At 41.2% G+C, this 22,011-nt stretch overlaps 1 protein-coding gene across 1 annotated transcript; it reads left to right on the top strand.

Annotated features, from left to right (window-relative positions):
* Positions 1-10,414: 10,414 nt before the first annotated feature.
* LOC121509495 (fucosyltransferase 7) lies at positions 10,415-21,127 on the top strand. Its single transcript, XM_041786919.1, has 2 exons — positions 10,415-10,445; positions 20,077-21,127. Exons 1-2 carry the CDS (start codon positions 10,426-10,428, stop codon positions 21,125-21,127), a joined length of 1,071 nt encoding a protein of 356 aa, XP_041642853.1. The 5' UTR covers positions 10,415-10,425.
* The last annotated feature ends 884 nt before the right edge of the window (positions 21,128-22,011 follow it).

Here is a 22,011-nt window from a genome sequence, read left to right as displayed (position 1 = left end):
GCTGCACTAGCCTCATGTAACGAGTCCTTCACACTCACTGTTAACGAGGCCACAGACACATTCTGCTCCTCACTGACCTCCTCTCTGGACAAACTCTGCCCTCTGGTGTCTAAGCCCATTCGAAATACTCCACCTTGTCCCTGGCTCACTGAGGCCATCAGAACCCAAAGGGCAGGGCTCAGGGCAGCAGAGAGAAAATGGCATAAATCCAAACAAACCACTGACTTGAGTGCTTATCAGCAAAAACTGTCCTGTTTTACCTCTGCTCTAAAATCTGCTATGAAGGCGTTCTATCAATCAAAGATCTGTGCTGCCACTGATGTATGCAAACTCTTCTCTGCTTTTAACTCGCTCCTCTCTCCTTCAAACCCACAACCCTCCAGTATGTTGACTCCAGACATGTTCGCCTCCTACTTCACTGACAAGGTTTCTACCATCAGCAACCAATTCTCTGAGCCTATCCAACTCAGTTTTCTGCCACCAGCTAGTGATGCCTCACTTAGCTCATTCTCTCCACTAAGTGAGAGCGAAGTCACCAGGCTTCTGCTCGACTCTAAGCCCACAACCTGTCCGCTCGATCTGATACCATCACATCTCTTGCAGGCGATTGAGCCCACAATCAGCCTTGCTGTGAGTTGTATCATCAACTCCTCTCTGTCCACAGGTGTTTTCCCAGCTGCTTTCAAGCAAGCGCGGGTTACACCACTGCTCAAAAAACCCACTCTCAACCCAGCCCAGGTTGAAAATTACAGGCCGGTCTCACTTCTCCCATTCCTATCAAAAATACTGGAGCGCACAGTCTTCAACCAGCTCTCAGAACACTTGCAGAACAATGATCTACTTGATCAGAATCAGTCTGGCTTTAGGCGGGGCCACTCTACTGAAACTGCACTTTTGTCGGTAACGGAATCACTTCGCTTGGCCAGAGCAGCTGGTCAGTCCTCAGTTCTCTTACTGTTGGATCTGTCCGCTGCCTTTGACACAGTAAACCAACAAATCCTCCTCTCCACACTCTCTTCACTTGGTATCTCAGGATCTGCCCTACAGTGGTTAAAGTCCTAGCTCACAGGGAGATCTTTTAGAGTATCATGGAAGGGAGGAGTGTCTAAACTGCATGGCTTATCAACAGGGGTGCCTCAAGGGTCTGTGCTCGGTCCCCTACTTTTCTCAATATACACCACCTCACTTGGTGCAATCACTGCTATGCAGACGATACACAGCTATTCCTGTCCTTTCCACCAGATGACACAACTGTCTCAGCTCAGATCTCATCCTGCCTTGCTGATATTTCTAAATGGATGAGGGAACGTCACCTTCAGCTCAACCTGCCCAAAACTGAGCTCATTATCATCCCAACCGGTCCACCTGTGGAAGTGCAGATCAGTATCCAGCTTGGATCAAATAATCTCTTGCCCACTAAGTCAGCCCGAAATCTGGGTGTCATGATTGATGACCAGCTAACCTTCAAGGTCCATGTGGCCTCGATTGCTCGGTCCTGCCGATTCTCCCTCTACAACATCAAGAGGATCAGACCCTACTTGACAGAGCATGCTACACAACTCCTGGTACAGGCTCTTATAATATCACGCATTGACTACTGTAACTCAATACTGGCAGGCCTTCCTGCATGCACAGTTATACCTCTGCAGTTGATCCAGAACGCAGCAGCACGTCTGGTCTTCAACAAACCCAAGAGAGCTCATGTCACGCCTCTTTTAATCTCTCTACACTGGCTTCCAGTTGCAGCTCGCATTAAATTCAAATCCTAATCATTGCTTACAAAGCAGTAACTAAAACTGCTCCTGTTTACCTGGAGTCCCTCATCCAGGTCTACACCCCTTCTCGCCCACTACGCTTAGCCAGCGAAAGGCGCCTGGTACTTCCAGCACATCATGCTCCTAAGTCACTAGCCCGACTCTTCTCCTCTGTTGTCCCTAAATGGTGGAATGAATTACCCAACTCCATTCAATCTACAGACTCCCTCTCTACTTTCAAGAGAAAGCTAAAGACCCAGCTCTTTAGAGAACACTATGCACTTAGCTAGACTAATCTCTACTGTTGTCCCCAGTAGTAGATTGAGTGTCAGCCAGACTATTCTCCACTGCTGTCCCCAGTGGTTGAATGAGTTTCCCAACTACAGTTGGCTCGCACTGTCCTGCTCTACTTCTGGGATTTCTTTGCCCAGCTCTTTGGGAATGATCCAGCACTTGGTACTTGGTAATTAGTTGTTGTGAAGTCTAATGATGGCGATTAGAGATCCCACATTTTGCTTGATTCATTGTTGCTGTCTAATAACAAAAAACAAACAAACAAACAAACAAAAAAACCCAAAAACAAACAAACAAACAAAAAAAAACCCCCACAAAAACAACGACGTATATTTTAGGTGCTCTGCCTAAACTCTACATGGCAGCACTTGCGTCCAATTAGCCCTGAAGTACTTGATGGCACTCACTGATGTTGTTTCTTCTTGTCTAGATCGTTGCTTGTGTTGTTCTTGCTCTCGAATGTACGTCGCTTTGGAGAAAAGCGTCTGCTAAATGACATTGTAACATTGTAACATTGTAGCTTGTATCACAAAATAACCAATTGTTATGGAATTTCTAGTTAAGCTGCCCCATGTTTATGTCTTTATTTGAAATAATATTCCCCAGAAAACTATGACTTCAGATATTATCCATTGCAAGTCACATTCATCAGTTTTAATCCCCACATTAATACAGTTGGCTTTAATTTTCAACCTTTATTTTTTGTCTGTACATTTCCATCGCCCCTAATTGCAATTTTTTTTGCCTTTTTTTTTCAATTTTTTGCTACTTGTAATCCATTTTTAATGCATTAAGCCCACTGTTGCCATCTCTTTTTGTCCATTTTTTACTTCTTCTATCCCATTTTTGCAACCAGTTTTTTGCCTTTTTAATCCTGCTTTTTGCTATTTGCAATTTTCAATTTTTTGCCACTTTTTGCCTATTTAAGCCACGTTTTGCCATTAAATGTCAATGTTTTCAGCTTTCATGCCACTTTTTGCTGCTTTTGACCACTTGCCCCACATTTTTGCCCATTTTAATCACTTTCACACTCATTTTTTGCCATTTTTTGCTGCTTTTTGACAAATTTCCTCCCATTTTTGCCCATTTTAGTCACTTTGACACTCATTTGTTGCCATGTTTTTTTCCTTTTGACAATTTTCCCTCCATTTTGTTCCATTTAAATCACGTTAACATTCATTTTTTTGCCACGTCTTTGTTGCATTTTGACCATTTTTGCCACCTGTAACTCATTTTTTGGTAACCTCTCACCCATTTTTGCCACTTACTGCCCTATTCTGCCACCTTTTCTCCCTGTTTTTCCACTTTTCACCCACTTTTGCCATTTTATGCCTACTTTGCCCCTCGTTGCCACCTTCTTTGCTGCTGTTTGACCATTATTTGCCACCTTGTACTTATTTTTATTAGGGCTGTCAAAGTTAACGCATTATTATCGTATTAACTCAAATTACTTTTAACGCTGCTAATTTATTTGTCGTACGATTAACGCATGCGTGTTCTGTATGACCCTCGACCCAGGATCAGGAAGTGGCGCCGTAGTGATGCGGTACAAGCGAGCAGAAATGGATAAAGGACAGAGATTTTTGAATGACAGGTTCAGCTTTCAGATCATGTCAGATAAGACTGAAGTTATTTTCTCCTACTGTCGACATGAACAGAGTTACGGGAAGTGCGTAGAGTCTTATACAGCCCGCGCCACTCGCTGGCCATGCACACCGCTAATGCCGAGAGACGCCTCCCTCGCCATGCTGGATTTGTTTACAATGGAGACACTCAGACAACTCTGCAGGGATGGACTCGCTATCCGGCATACCTGGCATTTCCCGGTGTGCCGACGCACTTATGGGCCAGTATGATTTATTCATTTATTTAGGCTATTATATCTGCCATGAACCGGCACCACAGCTGCGGTATTGACTGTTGACTGGTCCGATCACGTCTCCTAAAGGTCCGTTTACCCGCTGCTCTGATGCTGGTGAATGTACGGCTGCATCATGAGGAGGAGGAGGAGACAGAGCAGCAGAGGCTGGTGTGTGACAGGAGAGCAGAGGTTAGTGAATGAGCTCTGTAGAGTATCATAATACACTGCCTGGCCAAAAAAAAAGTTGCCACCTGGATTTAACTAAGCAAATAGGTACGAGCCTCCTGTTGGATAATTACTGCATGGGCGATTATCTTTCAGCTGGCAACAAGTTATTTAACCCCAGCTGATGCAATAAGTAACTCCTCATTTCTTAAACAATGGATTTTTTCCTCCCTAATGGCACGGGCATATTCCAAGATGGCCACCACAGAGTCCAGACCTTAACCCCATTGAGAATCTTTGGGATGTGCTGGAGAAGGCTTTGCGCAGTGGTCAGACTCTCCCATCATCAATATTAAAATTAATGCAACACTGGATGGAAATAAATCTTGTGACATTGCAGAAGCTTATCGAAACAATGCCACAGCGAATGTGTGCTGTAATCAAAGCTAAAGACGGTCCAACGAATATAAGAGTGTGTGACCTTTTCTTGGTGGCACCTTTTTTTTGGCCAGGCAGTGTATAAGCTGAAAGCATTATTAGACTGTGGGTCTCCTTTATTTAGGAAGAAAAAAAATGGTTTTAGATTAAATCCGTAGCTCTTCTATGATCTATGATCACTGAGACTTCTTTTACTTTGTGTGTTCATGAATTTTGAAAAGAGGCTTCACATGTGTGTTTATTGACATCATTCCAGTAAATCTAGGGGACTGATGACAGTCATTTCTTACTGTCAGCGTTTATTTTACATTTGGATTATATTTTTTAGTTTGAAAGTATAAATATATGATAAAATATGATAAATAATAGCAGACCTTTTTTAAGTAATTACTTGCTTTTTCTCTTGAGCAGGGCAGATGTGTCCACCTTACTCACATCAGAACAGTGAAACACCATTAGATGTGTCTGTGCCTTACTGCTGAGCTCTCAGCAGAGACTTGACTTCTTTATGTCCATGTGTGATGATGAGATCTGTTGTTCTATGTTCCGCTGCTGAGAACAGAGGAGGTAACTTCTAGAAGTCTAAAGTTTGACTCTGCATTGTGGTAATGTTACATTAAGGTCGGTATCTCCATCTGTTGTGGCTTGTTCGGCTTGAGTTTACCATGTTATGCTCTCAGCAGATGCAGTGTTCAGTATCTCTGAGCTCAGACTAAAGAATTTTCTGGACTTTATCTGTTGTTGTTTTGGGTTGTTGACATGAACAAACATTTGCATAAAGAAAGCATTTTGTCCACTTGTGTTGATAAGGGTATTTAAATCTTGAGAAATAGTACTGTAAGGCACATTTAGAACAGACAAAAAGTGCGATTAATTTGCGATTAATTGCAAGTTAACTATGGAATTTGTGAGATTAATCGCGATTAAAAAATTTAATCTATTGACAGCCCTAATTTTTATAGCCACTTTAATCCGTTTTGCCACTTTTCACCACTTACATTGTGACTATTACAAAGGCTTTTTTCAACAGTTTGGCTCTCTGGTGGAGCAGGGTTGAGTAACGCTGATGTAGGTGTTACCGGTGCCAGACCTAGGGGAATCTGGGCCGATAGCAAAGGATACACAGGCGAGGATGCACTGTGTAGCCAAGAAAACTATTTCTGTGGATCAATAAGAGAGAGGACAAACGTTGGCGTCTTGCTCCACTCAGTGCTCGTTTATTACTGACTTAAACTTTAACAAATTCACATATGAATCTCATAAACATCAGCTTACTGAAAATATGCTGTGTCAAAGATAAGTTCACATTCATACCAAAATATATGTCACATAAATTAAATAAATATAAAAACCAAATCTGACAATACACCATATAAAACAATGTCAAAACAAAAATAAGTTCAAATAAATTAAAATTAATCTAAATCACATTCCACATAAACAAGAATTGGCTTTAATAAAATATCAAATTGTACAGAAAATCATTTAAGTCCAAACACACATTTACTCAATTCTAATACCTACATCCACTCATATCTTCACACATAAACCATAATGACACTCATCTTACACATGGATCATACATATAACTTTTCCAAAACATACACTTGACGCTCTCTTAGACCTGTCCTTAACCATTTTACAATATGGCATGACCGCGCCCTGTGGAATAGCGGTTGAAATAAAAACTAGCATGAGCGTGGTGTCTCTATTTACCCTTTACTAACAGCTAACAGGATTATACTCTTAAACAAACTCTCAAACACATTTCCTTATGTTACTAGAAGCTTATATCTGTAACTTACACTTCCAAAACTACACTTTAAGAGCAAAAACTCACGGAGGTGAGTGCTTAAAATGACGATGTCTGCTCGGACACACAGTAACAAAAACAATCTTTCTGTGCTTAAAATACATCTCAAAACCTTCTTACCACATCACAGAACGATTTACAATGCTCTGACATTAGATATTAAACAAAGCTTATCATAGAAAAGCAAGTTTAAACATACCTGTGGATCAATAAGAGAGAGGACAAATGTTAGTGTCTTGCTCCAGCCAGTGCTCGTTTATTACTGAGCTGCGCATGAGCAGAGCAGGTTACTAGTCTCCCTAAAGGTATCCACAGTAGCGCTACAGTGCCATCTACTTTCATGTTTGGGTATTGACCTGGCATCAACACACTGAAAACAGAGTTAGATTAATTCAGATATTTAACAAAAAAATAGGGGGGTGTCTGTTTCATAAAAAAAAAAAATAAACATGTAGCGTTTCCAACCTACTACATAGGCACTCAGAATTGCTTGGCATTTGTTTTGTAGCCTTTTCCTTCCTTTTACCCATCAATAATCCTCACTGTGCTCTTTGGTCGTTGGCCAACATCACTGTCGTTTAAGGCACTACTCTACTTACACAGGGCAGAAAACAGAACATTGAAGAAACATTCACAGTGTTATTTTACACATTTCTGCCTCAGAACACAGAGTTTGTTGTAACTTTTCATGATTAGTTGTCATGAAGGTAATACATTTGGACGTAGTGATTTTTTGTGATCACGTTCAAAAAGGTGTTTGTTGGTGTAGTAATCAAAATTAAGTGATGTGTGACTGTAGACCTCTTATATATTTGGGTGGAGAGCTACTGTAGAGATGAGAAAAATCAAAAACTACTTAAAATTGATCGGTGTTTGAATAATTTCAGGCTTAACTTGAGTTCTAGCCGTGATCAGTGCTGTTTGTGTGCTCTTCCTGTCCATATATGTGTTGCATCAACTCACCGCTAGTGGCTGATGTTGTAAATTAGCTCCATCCATCCATCCATCTTCTTCCGCTTATCCGAGATCGGGTCGCGGGGGCAGCAGCCTAAGCAGGGAAGCCCAGACTTCCCTCTCATTGGCCACTTCATCCAGCTTTTCCCAGGGGATCCTGAGGTGTTCCCAGGCCAGCTGAGTGACATAGTCTCTCCAGCGTGTCCTGGGTCTTCCCCGGGGCCTCCTCCCAGTGGAACTTGCCCGGAACACCTCACCAGGGAGGCATCCAGGAGGCGTCCGGACCGGATGCCCGAGCCACCTCATCTGGCTCCTCTCAACGCAGAGGAGCAGCTGCTCTACTCCGAGTCTCTCCCGGATGGCCGAGCTTCTCACCCTATCTCTAAGGGAGAGCCCAGACACCCTGTGAAGGAAACTCATTTCAGCTGCCTGTATCCGCGATCTCATTCTTTCGGTCACTACCCACCGCTCATGACCATAGGTGAGGGTGGGAACGTAGATCGACCGGTAAATCGAGAGCTTCGCCTTTCGACTCAGCTCTTTCTTCACCATGACGGACCGATGCAGAGACCGCATCACTGCTGATGCCGCACCAATCCGCTTGTCGATCTCTCGCTCCATTCTTCCCTCACTCGTGAACAAGACCCCGAGATACTTGAACTCCTCCACTTGGGGCAGGAGAAACAATTATGGAAAGGAGTTACATTCTGGCAGAAATGGTGCAAAGTGTAATTCAAACATTCTCTAAGTTTTTTTTTTAGGGCATTGGGAGACCCCCTCTCAGTGTCCCATGACCCCCAAGGGGGGCTCGACCCCAAGGTTGAGAACCACTGCCTTAGAGTACACAGCACTTCCATCTTTAGTGAGCCTTTGGCAATGCTGCCATCCAGTGGCTGAAAGGATCATTACTCATGTTGGTTTTTAAAAAAGACTGCCTCCACATCAGTTTGATCAGACTAGGAGACTTTTTGGTGCCATGGCATGGATGGCCCATCAGACCCTCGAACACTGAATTCATCTGTGATTTCTGAACATGTTTCTGTTTTTAATGTCCAATCAGCATTGATCTATCTGGTTCCCAAAGATTACCGAGGACCCCCATAGAGAACTAACCTCCATCAGGGACCGCCCTCCTACAACATTTCTTATATTTATTGTACAAAACAATAACATAAATAAACGTCTTTAAATGTTCCCTTAGGTCTTTAAATCACCTTTTATTCAGTCCTTATGTCTCTCTGTGAACCATCTTCTCTCATTTCTATAGGTATTCTCCTTTTAGAACATTTTAATTCTGGGGCACTGGTATCCCATGCACAGGGGCTGTTGTCCTAGTGGCAGGTGGACCCGGGTTCAAATCCAGCCTGTTGTTCCTTTCCTCCATGTCATTCTCCCCTCTCTCTCTCACTTCTAATCTCCATGCCCACTGTCTTGCCTCTCAAAAAAAGACCTCCAAATAAATCTTAAAATAAAACAGAATGAAAAGACATTTTTCATCTAAACAGGAGGCAAATAACTTTTTCCTGTGGAACAGCAAGGGTCAGTCCTGTGGTGTTATATGTTGACCCTTCGTAATGTATCACTGCGCAGGGCAGGGAAAGTAGTTCCAGTTACACTGAGGCAGGGGTAAACAAAGGCTGTAATCCCAAGCATAGGATATTATGCTGTTGTTTGTGTTCCCCAAATATACTGAAGCAAACACACAGTATATAAAGCTCAACTGTAGTCTTTATTGAGGACCTAACTCAACAAGTCCCATGCGTTTCTCACTTTTACCCCTAACCCTCGATTCTGAGTGCTAGGGCTGTCCTTTCTCTTGGAACAGAGCTGTAAGGAGAAGAGGTGAAAGCCCCAGCCCCATCTGACCATTAAGGCCCAGTTAGAAAGTGACAGGACCAATCAGAGTCAAGGGGTAGGACTTTCAGGCGCAGCGGAGTCATGATGTAAGCAAGCAGCAACAAGAGGCCGGTGCAATTATGAAGGTAGAGATTAGCGTGGATGCTGCTAAAGCACCAGTTTTATCAGAACTTGATGACATTTCTTTGTTAAAAGAAGAACGAAGAACAGCAGTTAGTTGTTTTCTTTTCAAAAACCCCTAAAGTTGTGTACTTACATGTCTACAGTTGCCGTGGTTGGCGTTATGCAGTTCTCTATGGAGTTTATTCCTCAGTAGCGGTTATGACGTCATGTGTTTTGTTTCTCTGATTGGCCCGTGAAGATGTGACAGACAGAATGTTCATCCAGTCACACTCCGTCTTTTTGTCAAAGGCTCTCCCCTTTTCCAAATGCCGTCTATGTAAGGTTTACCAGATGGATGTATGAAACAAATCCATCTGGCATGTCAGGTTATGTGGTGCCCACTCTCAGAGTGAACAGTCTCTGACTTGGTTTAACTTACTCAAATTTGTGGTTGTGAAACTGTAAACTCAGAGTTCTCATATGAGGGTAGATCAACTACCTTAGGGTAAGCTTAGGGTTAGTCAGACTCTGAGTTTGTTGATCTTCCTTTTAGTGTCCCTTATTCTAAAGTGTAATCTTTTATTTCACTCAGAAAACAAATGAAACAAAAATCTGGATAAAATCGCTACAGTAACTGAAGTGTGGGGCCCAGCAGAGTGAGAGAGCAGCGTTTTGTTTTAAAATAAAAGAGTGAGGGCGCTGCCTCATACAGATGTTATGATGTGGTCTGTGCCTACAGGAGTGTGTAACCCTGTGCCCCTTTTCTCTCCACACTCACATGAACAGGAAGAGGAAGGCCAGCTTGTGGTTTAGTGAATCTGTCAACAGTGTTTCCACTTACTGCTGGTGGTGTTGGTTGTTACAGAGCTGATGATCAAGTGGTTGAAGTATATAAGTGTAGCATGGCATCAGTGGTGGCTCTGTGCCTGCTGATGGCTGAAGGTTTCACATGTGATCCATGCAACAGCCTGGTAGATAGAGTGTTATTTGAACTGGCGAATGCTTGTTTCCCTTTTTTGTTTCTGCTCTTTTCTTTCTGCTGACTGATGCTCACACTCAGCCGTTAGCTCCTGCCAACACAAGGCTGACTGTGTGAAAGAAGATGAGTCAAAAGAACACGGGAGGCAGGATTTCCTTTACATTGTCAGATGTGCGAATTAGGATGAAGATTTACAGGCGGCACAAAGATGGGTATCATGTCTTTGAGGTAGGTGCCAACATCTCTGCAAAGCTCTTTAGTCCTTTTATTCAAATTCAGTGTTAAAATTTTAGAGTTTTAAAATGTAAGGGAGTTTAATTCTTTTCAAGTTTTCATGTTTGTGGAGCCACCAGGGTGTGCCAACTTCAGAGAGCTTTTCTGCCAGTTTCATTTCACAAGATGTCTCATCATTGAGAACAGTTTCAGTCTGACCACAGAGTGATCTATTTTACAGCTCTTCTAATTCTAACTCTAAACTCTGCAAACATGGTATGTAAAAACCTTAAATGATTGAGATTACCATGATTTGAAGCATAAAATCCACATTCACATTCCCAAATCAACCATCTTTAAGGCAACTCTGATATTTTTACAAACTTTCAGTCTTTAGTTTGGAGTTTAAACATTTGTTGAACAACTTCATCTTAAAACTTAAGAAACATTTATTCCTGACAGTACATTTGCTTTTTAAACATGAATGAGTCCATACTGAGTGTTAAAACTATAGATGTTCGGATTTATGCCGATTAATATGTTTCAGAATCTTTAGACAAGTGGAACTCCTTTTTGGGAGTTGCTGAGTTTTTATTGTCGCTGTCTTTGTCCTCTCTTAATCTTTGTCCATCTGGTGGATTTCAACGTTTCAACGTTTTAACGTTTTAAACATTTACTCATTTAGGAGATGTCAAAAATGAGGAAATGACAGAGCAGAAGCAGAACTGACACTGAGAGGAAAACACTGAGCACACAAGTTTCAACATTTCATCAAATGTTTTTTATATTTTCCCTTTTAATTCAAAGTTTCAATTGAAATTTCTGGAAGTTCGACCAAATTAGAATAACATCTTCATTTTACAAAGTCAATGGTTTGTCAAGATTCCATGTCTGTCCAATCTGACACACCAAATAGACAGTTTTATATACACTATGTTGCCAAAAGTATTCACTCACCCATCCAAATCATTGAAATCAGGTGTTCCAATCACTTCCATGGCCACAGGTGTATAAAATCAAGCACCTAGGCATGCAGACTGTTTCTATAAACATTTGTGAAAGAATGGCTCGCTCTCAGAAGCTCAGTGAATTCCAGCGTGGTACTGTGATAGGATGCCACCTGTGCAACAAGTCCAGTGGTGAAATTTCCTGGCTCCTAAATATTCCACATTCAACTGTCAGTGGTATTAAAACAAAGTGGAAGCGATTGGGAACGACAGGAACTCAGCCACGAAGTGGTAGGCCACATAAAATGACAGAGCGGGGTCAGTGGATGCTGAGGTGCATAGTGCGCAGAGGTGGCCGACTTTCTGCAGAGTCAATCACTACAGACCTCCAAACCTCATGTAGCCTTCAGATTAGCTCAAGAACAGTGCATAGAGAGCTTCATGGAATGGGTTTCCATGGCCGAGCAGCTGCATCCAAGCCATACATCACCAAGTGCAATGCCAAGCGTCAGATGCGGTGGTGTAAAGCACACCGCCACTGGACAGTGGACTAGCAGTGGAGACGCCTTCTCTGGAGTGATGGATCGCGCTTCTCCATCTGGTAATCTGATGGACGAGTCTGGGTTTGGCGGTTGCCAGGAGAACGGTACTTGTCTGACTGCATTGTGCCAAGTGTAAAGTTTGATGGAGGGGGATTATGGTGTGGGCTTGTTTTTCAGGAGCTGGGCTTGGCTCCTTAATTCCAGTGAAAGGAACTCTGAGTGCTTCAGCATACCAAGACATTTTGGACAATTCCATGCTCCCAACTTTGTTGGAACAGTTTGGGGATGGCTCCTTCCTGTTCCAACATGACTGTGCACCAGTGCACAAAGCAAGGTCCATAAAGACATGGATGAGAGAGTTCGGTGTGGATGAACTTGACTGGCCTGCACAGAGTCCTGACCTCAACCTGATAGAACATCTTTGGGATGAATTAGAGCGGAGACTGAGAGCCAGGCCTTCTAGTCCAACATCAGTGTGTGACCTCACAAATGTGCTTCTGGAAGAATGGTCAAAAATTCCCATAAACACACTCCTAAACCTTGTGGAAAGCCTTCCCAGGAGAGTTGAGGCTGTTCTAGCTGCAAAGGGTGGACTGACGTCATATTAAACCCTATGGATTAAGAATGGGATATCACTTAAGTTCATATGTGAGTCAAGGCAGTTGAGCGAATACTTTTGGCAATATAGTGTATATACACCCCCCTCCAAAAGTATTAAAATAGTGGGCCCAATTCCTCTATTTTTAATGTAGACTGAAAACATTTGGGTTTGACACAAAAAGATGAACATGAGACAAGAGATCAACATTTCAGCTTTCATTTCTGGGTATTTACTTACAGATCTGATACACCCTTTCGAAGATAGCACTCTCTGAACCCACCCATTTTTCATGTGAGCAAAAGAATTGGAATGTGACTGACAGATGTGTTTTGTTGCCCAGGCGTGTGCTATTACACTGACTATTAACAATAAATAGTGCTGAAGGTCTACACTCAGTTTCAGATTTGGGTTCTCTCTGTGCAGACTGTGTTTATACTTAGAGGTGTAACCCACATGAAAACCAGAGAGCTGTCCACGGGTGAAACAAGACTAGGTAAACCTAGTCTATGGCTGATGGCATCTATCTGGGATGTCTGTTGGAATGCCTGACTGAATTGTGTGTTCTGGCATAGCGAATTTGTCATGATTGTTAGCAGTTTATTTTTTTTTAGCCAAAGTCCTTCTGTGTGTAATGAAGCCCTGAGCAGCAACATTCCCCCTCCCCTCCTGCTTTTCTTCTACCACATTTGATTGGTTAAACACACACAGACACACACTCATCAGCTCAGCTGTGGTTCTAGAGAACAGCGAGGAGAAAATATTATCCCTTTGTTCTGTTCTCTTTGTGCAGTGAGGGGAGACATCACTACAAGAAATGTGCAAAAACCTCTTTGATGCATAAGACAAGCTGTCAGTGTGGCTCTCTGCTCTGGTTTTAACAAGAACAGCGGCCCAGTTCGCAACATCCAAGCTAACAGCTAACACCAGACAATACAGGACAAGCCCACCGCCACCAAAAGCCATGCCTAAACAGACGGGCAGAAGAGCTGGAACATTTTTTCTGTGACGGAAAGCTTTCTGTGTCGTTCTCTGCACTTGTTCGGGTAAAGACACGCTGTCCAGTTCAGATAAAAACGCCGCTGCGGCTCAGTCCCAACTAATGACTCCACTAGTAGGCATTGTATCTCACAACAATTAACCCCCCCCCCCAGTAACTATCACATCATCATGCCAAAGCGGGGCAGCAGAAGAGCAACATCATTTTCTGTGGCCAAAAACTTTATTTTTCTTTAAATAAATGAATCTCTCTCTCTTTATACAGTTGCTAGAAAAAGTATGCGAACCCTTTGGGATTTCTGCATAAATTGGTCATAAAATGTGTTCCAATCTTCAAATAAGTCACAACAATAGACAAACACAGTCTGCTCAAACTAATACTGCACAAAAAATATGTTTACATGTTTTTATTGAACAAAACATGTAAACATTCACAGTGCAGGGTATATACTGTATATACACCCTACACTGTATATACTGTATGTTCCTGTTTGCACACAGCTTAAAATATAAATTTAGTGTTAGAGGAAAGGATATGTTACTGATACTGAGCATATATATTTCATTTATGTAAGTTACACCTGGTCTAATGACGTGTTACTGAGACACTTTTCAAAGAGCTGATGAATTATGGTTGGTTATTTGGATATTTATATCTCACATTGGGACATTTACTGTAGTTCTGTGGCTTTTTTAACACAAAAGAGATGTTTTCTATTTTTTTCCCACTCATTATTGATACTTTTAGCTAAATGAGGAGGGGGCTCATAGTGGTCCTTGCCCTGGGCCTCAAATTGACTAAAACCGGCCCTGCCTCACAGCTGCAGCTCTCCCAGACACATCGTTCCACCCCGCCTTATTCTGTATCTCTGGTTTCCTGTTTCTGCTCTTTCGACAGTATTTATTATCAGCAGTACATTAAAGATCAAATAAAACACCCATGTTTAGACAAGTTTCACTAGATGTTATGTTATCTCAACATGTGATCAGTGTGTGTAAGGGCGGCTGCTGACCCACGATGCGTATTGCAATGATCATCATAAAATACCAGTGTGGGAGATCATGGGCAGGAAGTGACTGAAGAAACATGTTAAAACGAGGGCAGAAGAAGCTTCAGTTTGAACACAAGACAGCACTACTTCAAGTTATAGGTCAACTGTCTTTGTTTTAAAAGCATCAGTATTGCTAAAATCACATCAAAAAGTATAGGTATGGTATCAAACACAAATTTGATATCGCCCATCCCTACAAGAGAGGTTCATATTTAACATGTGACATCTCACTCTCTCATACATTTACATGAGGGATGTTAAAGTGCTGAATCAATGGGTTTACTAAAGAGACGCACCACCAGCGGACTTCCTGTGCTCTCTCCTACACGCGTTCCTCCGTTGCGTGCCCCCAACGACAGTAATACACGGATAAAAGTAAATAAAAGTTTTCATTTAGACTCAGCCAGTTTTCCCTTGAAATGTTGAAATCAAGCAGCAACCTCCGGTCTTGAAAAATGAAGCCAATGCAGAAGTGCAAAAAATTGTTATACCCTAAGTGTCAACTTGAGGCTGGCTGCAGGAACACTGGAAGTCCCGTCTGCACACGTGTTAAACAGCCGGTTTTGACACTAGAAATAAACTGGTTTACAGCCTGGTTCAAAACACCAAACCTGTCTCATAAGCTAGTGTCTAATTGTGCTCCCACTGTATATTTATATATTAATGATGAAAGCTGATTGGCGTATCTCACTTGATTGACAGATAGCTCAGCAGGCGGAGGCTCCGTTTCTGTCAACCAGAATGCTAGCTAGCAAGCTGACAGGAAGTTGCACTTAGTGGGCGGGCCATTAGGTTGATCCAAAATTCAATTGAGACTGCGATTTCAATATGGAAGCATCCACAGATTGGCTTCAAGAGCTGTTTGAGTCCATCTATTGTGAGCAGACGACTGACGTCACATCGGGTTTGTCTAATTCTTTCCACAGTCTGTGGTTGAGGAGCTTGTTTGGAGAATTCAGGGGAAATCTACAGACGCAAAGAGACAGAGGGCTGTAAAAATAAACCCATCTAAATGTGCATTTTTGTAAGTTTTCTTTCTTTTAGAGTGAAAGAAGACATGAATGCAAAATAGACCAAAATGTCTAAATTGACCAGAGCATGAAAACACAATGTTCTAACCTGTAGAGTCCTGTCTGAAACAGCTACTGCATCATTCTTACTGTAGGCTCCTCAGCTAACAACTGTTTACTCTACTAGATATTTAATATTAAATACCTGAGAGACAGACAGTCTCCTTCAGATGTGAAAGGTTCACTGAAGCTAAGATCATGTCACCATCAGTTGGTATGTGCTTGTTTGGAGAGGGCATAATAAAAATAACAATAGAAATAATACTAATGCTAATACTACTACTACTAATACTACTAATAATAATAATAATGACAATAATGATTTTTTTTTAGCAAAATTAACAAAGTTAGCAGTAGAGTGTAGATATACTAAGGCTTATTGTTGCAACTAATCATTGGCCTAATGCAGTTTGGAGGGTAGGTTTGTTTGCTTATTTATGTATAGAACAGTCTTTTTCATTTTATTATGAAGATTATGTTTATTTTGAAGTACTTTTTATTTCAGTTACACCAAAATAATTCAAAGACTTTATTATCTTGTGCAAAAATAAACAAATTATTAGTGCATTTTTTTTCTTTTCTTGAAAACTCTTACTTCACCATGCCCCTCTCCCTAGTACAGTGGTTCTCAACCTTGGGGTCCGGACCCCCATGGGGGTCGTCAGACACTGACAGGAGCCCTCCAGTTGCCCTAGTAAAGCTAGGAATATTTTTAAAATTACACTGTTTCCACTTTACACCAGTTTTGTCGATTTATTTTTTACCCCTTTTCATCAGTTTTTTATCATTTGTCTTTTTTTTTTATCAGATTATTTTGTACAAATATGTTGAGTATTCATCAACTATGTGAATGTGAGCATAAAACATTTAGCTAACTCTTTTTCTTATATGAGCCCCCCCCCCCCAAAAAAAAAAAAATTGTGTAAAGAAAGGGGGAGGAAATGTGTGATGAGCCAAGAGAGGAGAAGAGGAGAAGGATTAGAGAAAGGGCTTGGGTTGAATTTAATAAGTATCATGAAACATGAAGACAAAAAAAAGTCAAAAGAGAAAGAGAGAGGAAGGAGAGAAAAGGAAGTGAAGCCACAGGTGGTTTTAAAATCAGGTGAAGACAGGCAGAAGATGAAACTGTTGATCAGATAATAGAGCTGTGTGACAGAAAAGATAACAGCGGTGCCAAGAGTTGATGTGACAAAGAGACATGTAAAACTTGATCTTTGAATGCTAATATCATGGTCATCAATCTAAAGACTCCTCTAAAGACTTCCATCCAGGAGTAAAAGAGAAGATCAGAGAGGGAAAGGCAGAGACTGAAAGAGAGAGCAGAGTGAGTCAGAAAGGAATAGATCATACCTATAGATGATAAATCCATTTTTTAAAATTCTGTTATTATTAGCTTCTGGAAAATTTCAAAACATACCTTATAAGATTACAGGTGTATCCTTAACACCTATGTTTTTATTATGAGATAAGGTATACTCATCACTTTCTAACCTTATAAAGCACATTAAGTTCTCCCAAATAAAATATGTGCATTGGACAAATGAAAATGGCTTAAAAAATTAAAATAGCATCATTAAAGTAGGAAAAAATCTCACTGGGAGGATGCCCCAAGACTCCCCTACACTGAAAAATATGTTTTGTTGATCCTACTTAATTTTATAAAGTTTAGCAGTTGCACACAGTATGTTTATCTAGATGGAGATATATTTTTTTTGTTGACTGAACTTAATATTTTTAAGTAACCTCAGATGAATAATACAGGTAAGTTTAACTTAATAATTTTGTGTAGCAGGTGCTAAAATTTTTTAAAGAAAAGTCAACTAAACCTAGGTTAGACAGACTCGAATGAGTGGAGTTGAATTAAAGGCCCTGTAAAGTGAAAATAAATCTGTATTTAGGTTTGTCGTATGATCAATGTGTTATGAACCCCCAGGTCAAATTTCAGTCACATAAAGCATCTCCAAGTTTATAAAATTAAGCTTCAAATCATGAAAAATGAGGCAGTAAAATGGTGTGGGCGTGTCTGTTGAATGTGCTGAAGCCACGCCCACTCAGGACACGGGTATTCTGCAGCATTAACCCCCTCACTCATGGTGTCATACTTGGAAAAATATTTTCCCCTAAAAACATGAACCAATAAACAAAACATGCATAACTATAACTTTGCAATGAAACTTGAACATTATAGAAACGGTACAAGAGTTCAACACTGAATTCCTTTGCACAAAATGAACCAGAAGTCCCTGCTCCAGGCGACTGCTTCCTTCCACAGTATTGTAGTGTTAGAGGGGCGGGGTCATTCTCTACTGTGGGCTCATGACATCGTGAGCCCACATATTGGCCCCGCCCACATGTAACCAAGCGACCAACTAAGTGTCAAATAGTACTTACTGATAAAGTTTTGTTTTTTTTAATGTTACTATTTCACCTAAGAATGGACTAACTTATGCCACCATTTGCAGCTATGAGTGTTGGCCATCCACTGAGCCCATAGGTGAAGTTTCACCAATGTCAATGTATCATCCACCATTCACTGACATGATCAAAAATAGCTTTGCACCCTATAGGCAGGATGTCTTTAATTGAGACAGCAACTTCACTCATGGTGCATTTTATTTAATTATTTTATTTAACCTTACCAGGAGAAAACGTCATTAAGATTAAAAATCTCTTTTTCAAGGGTGTCCTGGCCAAGACAGCAGGAGCAAACTGAGTGCCCAAAGACATTCTGGGAAAACTGCAGATTTGTCATGTACATGCTCACACAGGGCAGTGTGTGGTCCTCATTTGAACACAATATTTTTATGTTCCTGGTACACAATTAAAATCAACTAGCTTGAACATATTTTTAGAATTAAATCACTTTAGTTTAACACAATTTTTTTATGTTATTTTAACACATTTCAAACCAACTTATTTGAACACAGTTTTATTATGTTACTTTTGCACAATTAAAATCAACTCATTTGAAATGGAGACAGCACATTTTGAAATTAATCAAAAAATATAAGAAGGATTGAATTACACATTGAAATCAGGGAAACAAATGTAATAATTATACGTTACAAATACTAAGGGTCAAATTTTTTTTTTCAGTCAACTCTCAGGCTAAGCCCCTGATGTTGGCAACACCTGGCTCCACCCCTGGTTCATTGCTGGTGAAAATGAGGTTGATAGTTTATGGTTAAATGTGAACCCTGTTTGACCCTCAGGTTGGACCCAAATTCAGAATTCGGCCCCTGCTGTGATTGAGTCTGACATGGGCTAAGGGATAGAACTGGGATTGGCCCTTCGAGTGCAGTACTGGTCTATCTCCCATGCTGTCATTTTTATGCCCACACTTCCTTGCTTATCCTGACACACTAGACTGTTGTACATCTCCATGGCGCAGGGTTTATTTCACAGCGGTGGTGTAATAAAACTTTGAATGATAATCTTTAATTTCTTAATTTTAAATATTATTTCCCCAGACAACCTTAAAGAAGGAAAACTTTTTTGCCCCTTTTTTTTTTTTTTTTTTACCATTTTTTGCCACTTTTCACCCATTTAAGCTACTTTTTACCATTGGATACCACTTTTTTTCCTACTTTTTGCCCATTTTGACCCCTGCTTTGCAACTTTTAACCAATTTCTGCCCCTTTTACCCATTTCAGCTCTGTTTTGTCATTAAATGCCACTTTTTCCTCTTTTTTTTGCAACTTTTAAACAATTTTTTGCCACTTTTATCCCATTTTTGCCAATTTCACCATTTTTCTCCCACTTTTCACCCATTTAAGCTACGTTTTGTAACAAAGACCATTTTTTCCCTAGTTTTTGCCCATTTTAGCCACTTCTTTTTTACCACTTTTATTCAATATTGCCCTTTGTCCCAATTTTTTTTCCCATTTTTTGCCAATTTAAGCTACCTGTTGCCATTAAAAACACTTTTTTTCTACTTATTTTTGCCCATTTCGGTCACTTTTCACTCATTTTTTGGCACATTTAGACCATTTTATGTCACCTATAACTCTTTTTTTTGTCACTTCTCACATATTTTTAGCTATTTTCTGACCCCTTTTCCACTTTTCCTTCCCATTCTCACCCCTTTTCACCTATTTTTGCCACCTTTAACTTATTTTTATTGCTACTTCAAGCTGTTTTTGCCACTTTTCACCGCTTAGATTGTGGCTTTTGCAAAGGTATTTTTCAACAATTTGGCTCTTTGGTTGAGCAGGATTGAATAATACTGCCTTAAGGCAATAAAAACATAATTTGTTGCGGGTTTATTCCCTCTAAATTGGCCTACAATCAAATAAATGTTTACACTGCATCTCTGCTCCTGTACATTTCAGTTGCTCCTTGTTAAAAAATGACAACTGTTCCTTTTCCTAATGCAGATGGACAGATCTTTGGTGCTTTGCAGAATAAACTTTCTGATCCACCCTTCCTTCCTTTCTAGGAGATGCACCCTGCTGATGTGTGGATCCCGAGCCTTCGTCCTTCTCCTGGTTTTCTTTATCTTCAGCTCGTCTCTTCTTTATTCCAGCTTCTTACAGCAGACATCCTCTCTGCCTAAATATCACCAACATACTCCTCAGAGGAATATCAGCATCCTGCTGTGGCACTGGCCGTTCGGACGCTCCTTCAGGCTCCGTGGAGACAAGTGTTTGAAGAATTTCAACATCAGCCGCTGTTTCCTCTCTGATAACACCTCCACCTTCTCGTCCGCTGACGTGGTCGTCTTCCATCACCATGAGCTGAGCGGAGGTCTCTCCCAGCTTCCTAAGCACAGGGACCGCCTGACCTCCCAACGCTGGGTGTGGCTGTCCATGGAGCCTCCGGTCAACAACGTGAATGTCTCACAGCTCAACGGTCTCTTCAACTGGACCATGAGCTACAGACGGGACGCAGACATATATGTCCCCTATGGTCAGACCCTGTTAGGAGGCGATGGACGCATCGTTACGGTGGCTCCAAATCGCTCCTGCCTGGTGAGCTGGGTGGTGAGCAGATACCGGCCTGAGCAGGCTCGGGCTGCCGTCTACCAGAGTCTAAAAGATTTACTCCCCATACAGGTGTATGGCAGGTGGAACAAGAAACCGCTGTCACACAAGAAGCTGCTGCCTACTATCTCAAAGTGCTTCTTTTACCTTTCTTTTGAGAACTCTGAAGCCGCTGACTACATCAGCGAGAAGCTCTGGAGGAATGCTTTCCAAGCAGGAGTCGTGCCGGTGGTCCTTGGCCCCAGCAGGGCCACCTATGAGGCCCTGGCCCCACCTGGATCCTTCATCCATGTGTCTGATTTCAGGAGCACAGCAGATCTGGCTGCTTATCTGAAACAGGTGGCTGCAGACAGGAAGTTGTATGAACGGTACTTTCAGTGGCACCGCACTCACAGAGTAAAAACCTACACAAACTGGATAGAACGGCTCTGCCAAATCTGTGTTCAGTACCCCCAATTACCAAAAAACAAAGTCTATGATGACCTGGAGGCCTGGGTTCACAGATAAAGACCTGGCTTATCTTTACATGTAGCCACATACTGGCTCAGTTCGTTGGCATATGAACGTCAGAAAGACAAACACTGTAGCAGTGAAACTCAACCTGTGGCTCTTTTCTGATTATTTGTGGCCCTTCTTTGTCTTAATTTGAAAATTATTCCCCAGAAAACCTTAAAAAGGAAAATTTGACCTCAGAAATCATATGTTGCCAGTCACTGTAGACAGTTTGTTTCCCACACTTATACAGTAGGCTTTTATTGTCAAACTTAATTGTCAACCTATAGTTATTGTCTATATATTTCCATTGCCTGTTTTTGCAATTTTTGCTACCTTTATTCCATTTTTACTGCTTTGAGCCCATTTTGACACTTCTTTTGACACTTTTATCTTGATTTTTGCAATTTTTTGCCCCTTTTTTGCCCTTTTTGCACATTTAAGCTGCCGTTTGCAATGAAAAACCACTTATTTCCCATTTTGCCACTCTCTGATGCTTTTTGCCCATTTCTCCACCTTTTTGCTGATTTTTGCACATTTTAGTCACTTTTCCCTCATTTTTCATCATGTTTTGCAACTTTTGGTTCATTTTTGCCACCTGTAGCTATTTTTTTTTGCCACATTTCACCAATTTTTCCACTTTCTGCCCTTCAAAGCCACTTTTTCTCCCCATTTTTGTCCCTTTTTACCCAGTATTTGCCGCTTTTAGCCCATTTTTTGCCACTTTTCACCAAATTTTTTTTTTTTTTTTTTTTTTTTTTTTAGATTTATTTTTTGGCATTTTTGTGCCTTTATTAGACAAAGGAGGACAGTGGAGGAGAGACATGCGGTAAGGGGCCTCAGGCAGGATTCGAGCCCTGGACGCCTGCATACATGGGGAGCGCCTTTAACCACTAGGC

The sequence above is a fragment of the Cheilinus undulatus genome, linkage group 5, assembly GCF_018320785.1.
Source record: "Cheilinus undulatus linkage group 5, ASM1832078v1, whole genome shotgun sequence".
Taxonomy (NCBI): domain Eukaryota; kingdom Metazoa; phylum Chordata; class Actinopteri; order Labriformes; family Labridae; genus Cheilinus; species Cheilinus undulatus.
The sequence above is the reverse complement of the archived record's forward strand: the minus strand, read 5'-3'. Positions and strand labels throughout refer to the sequence as shown.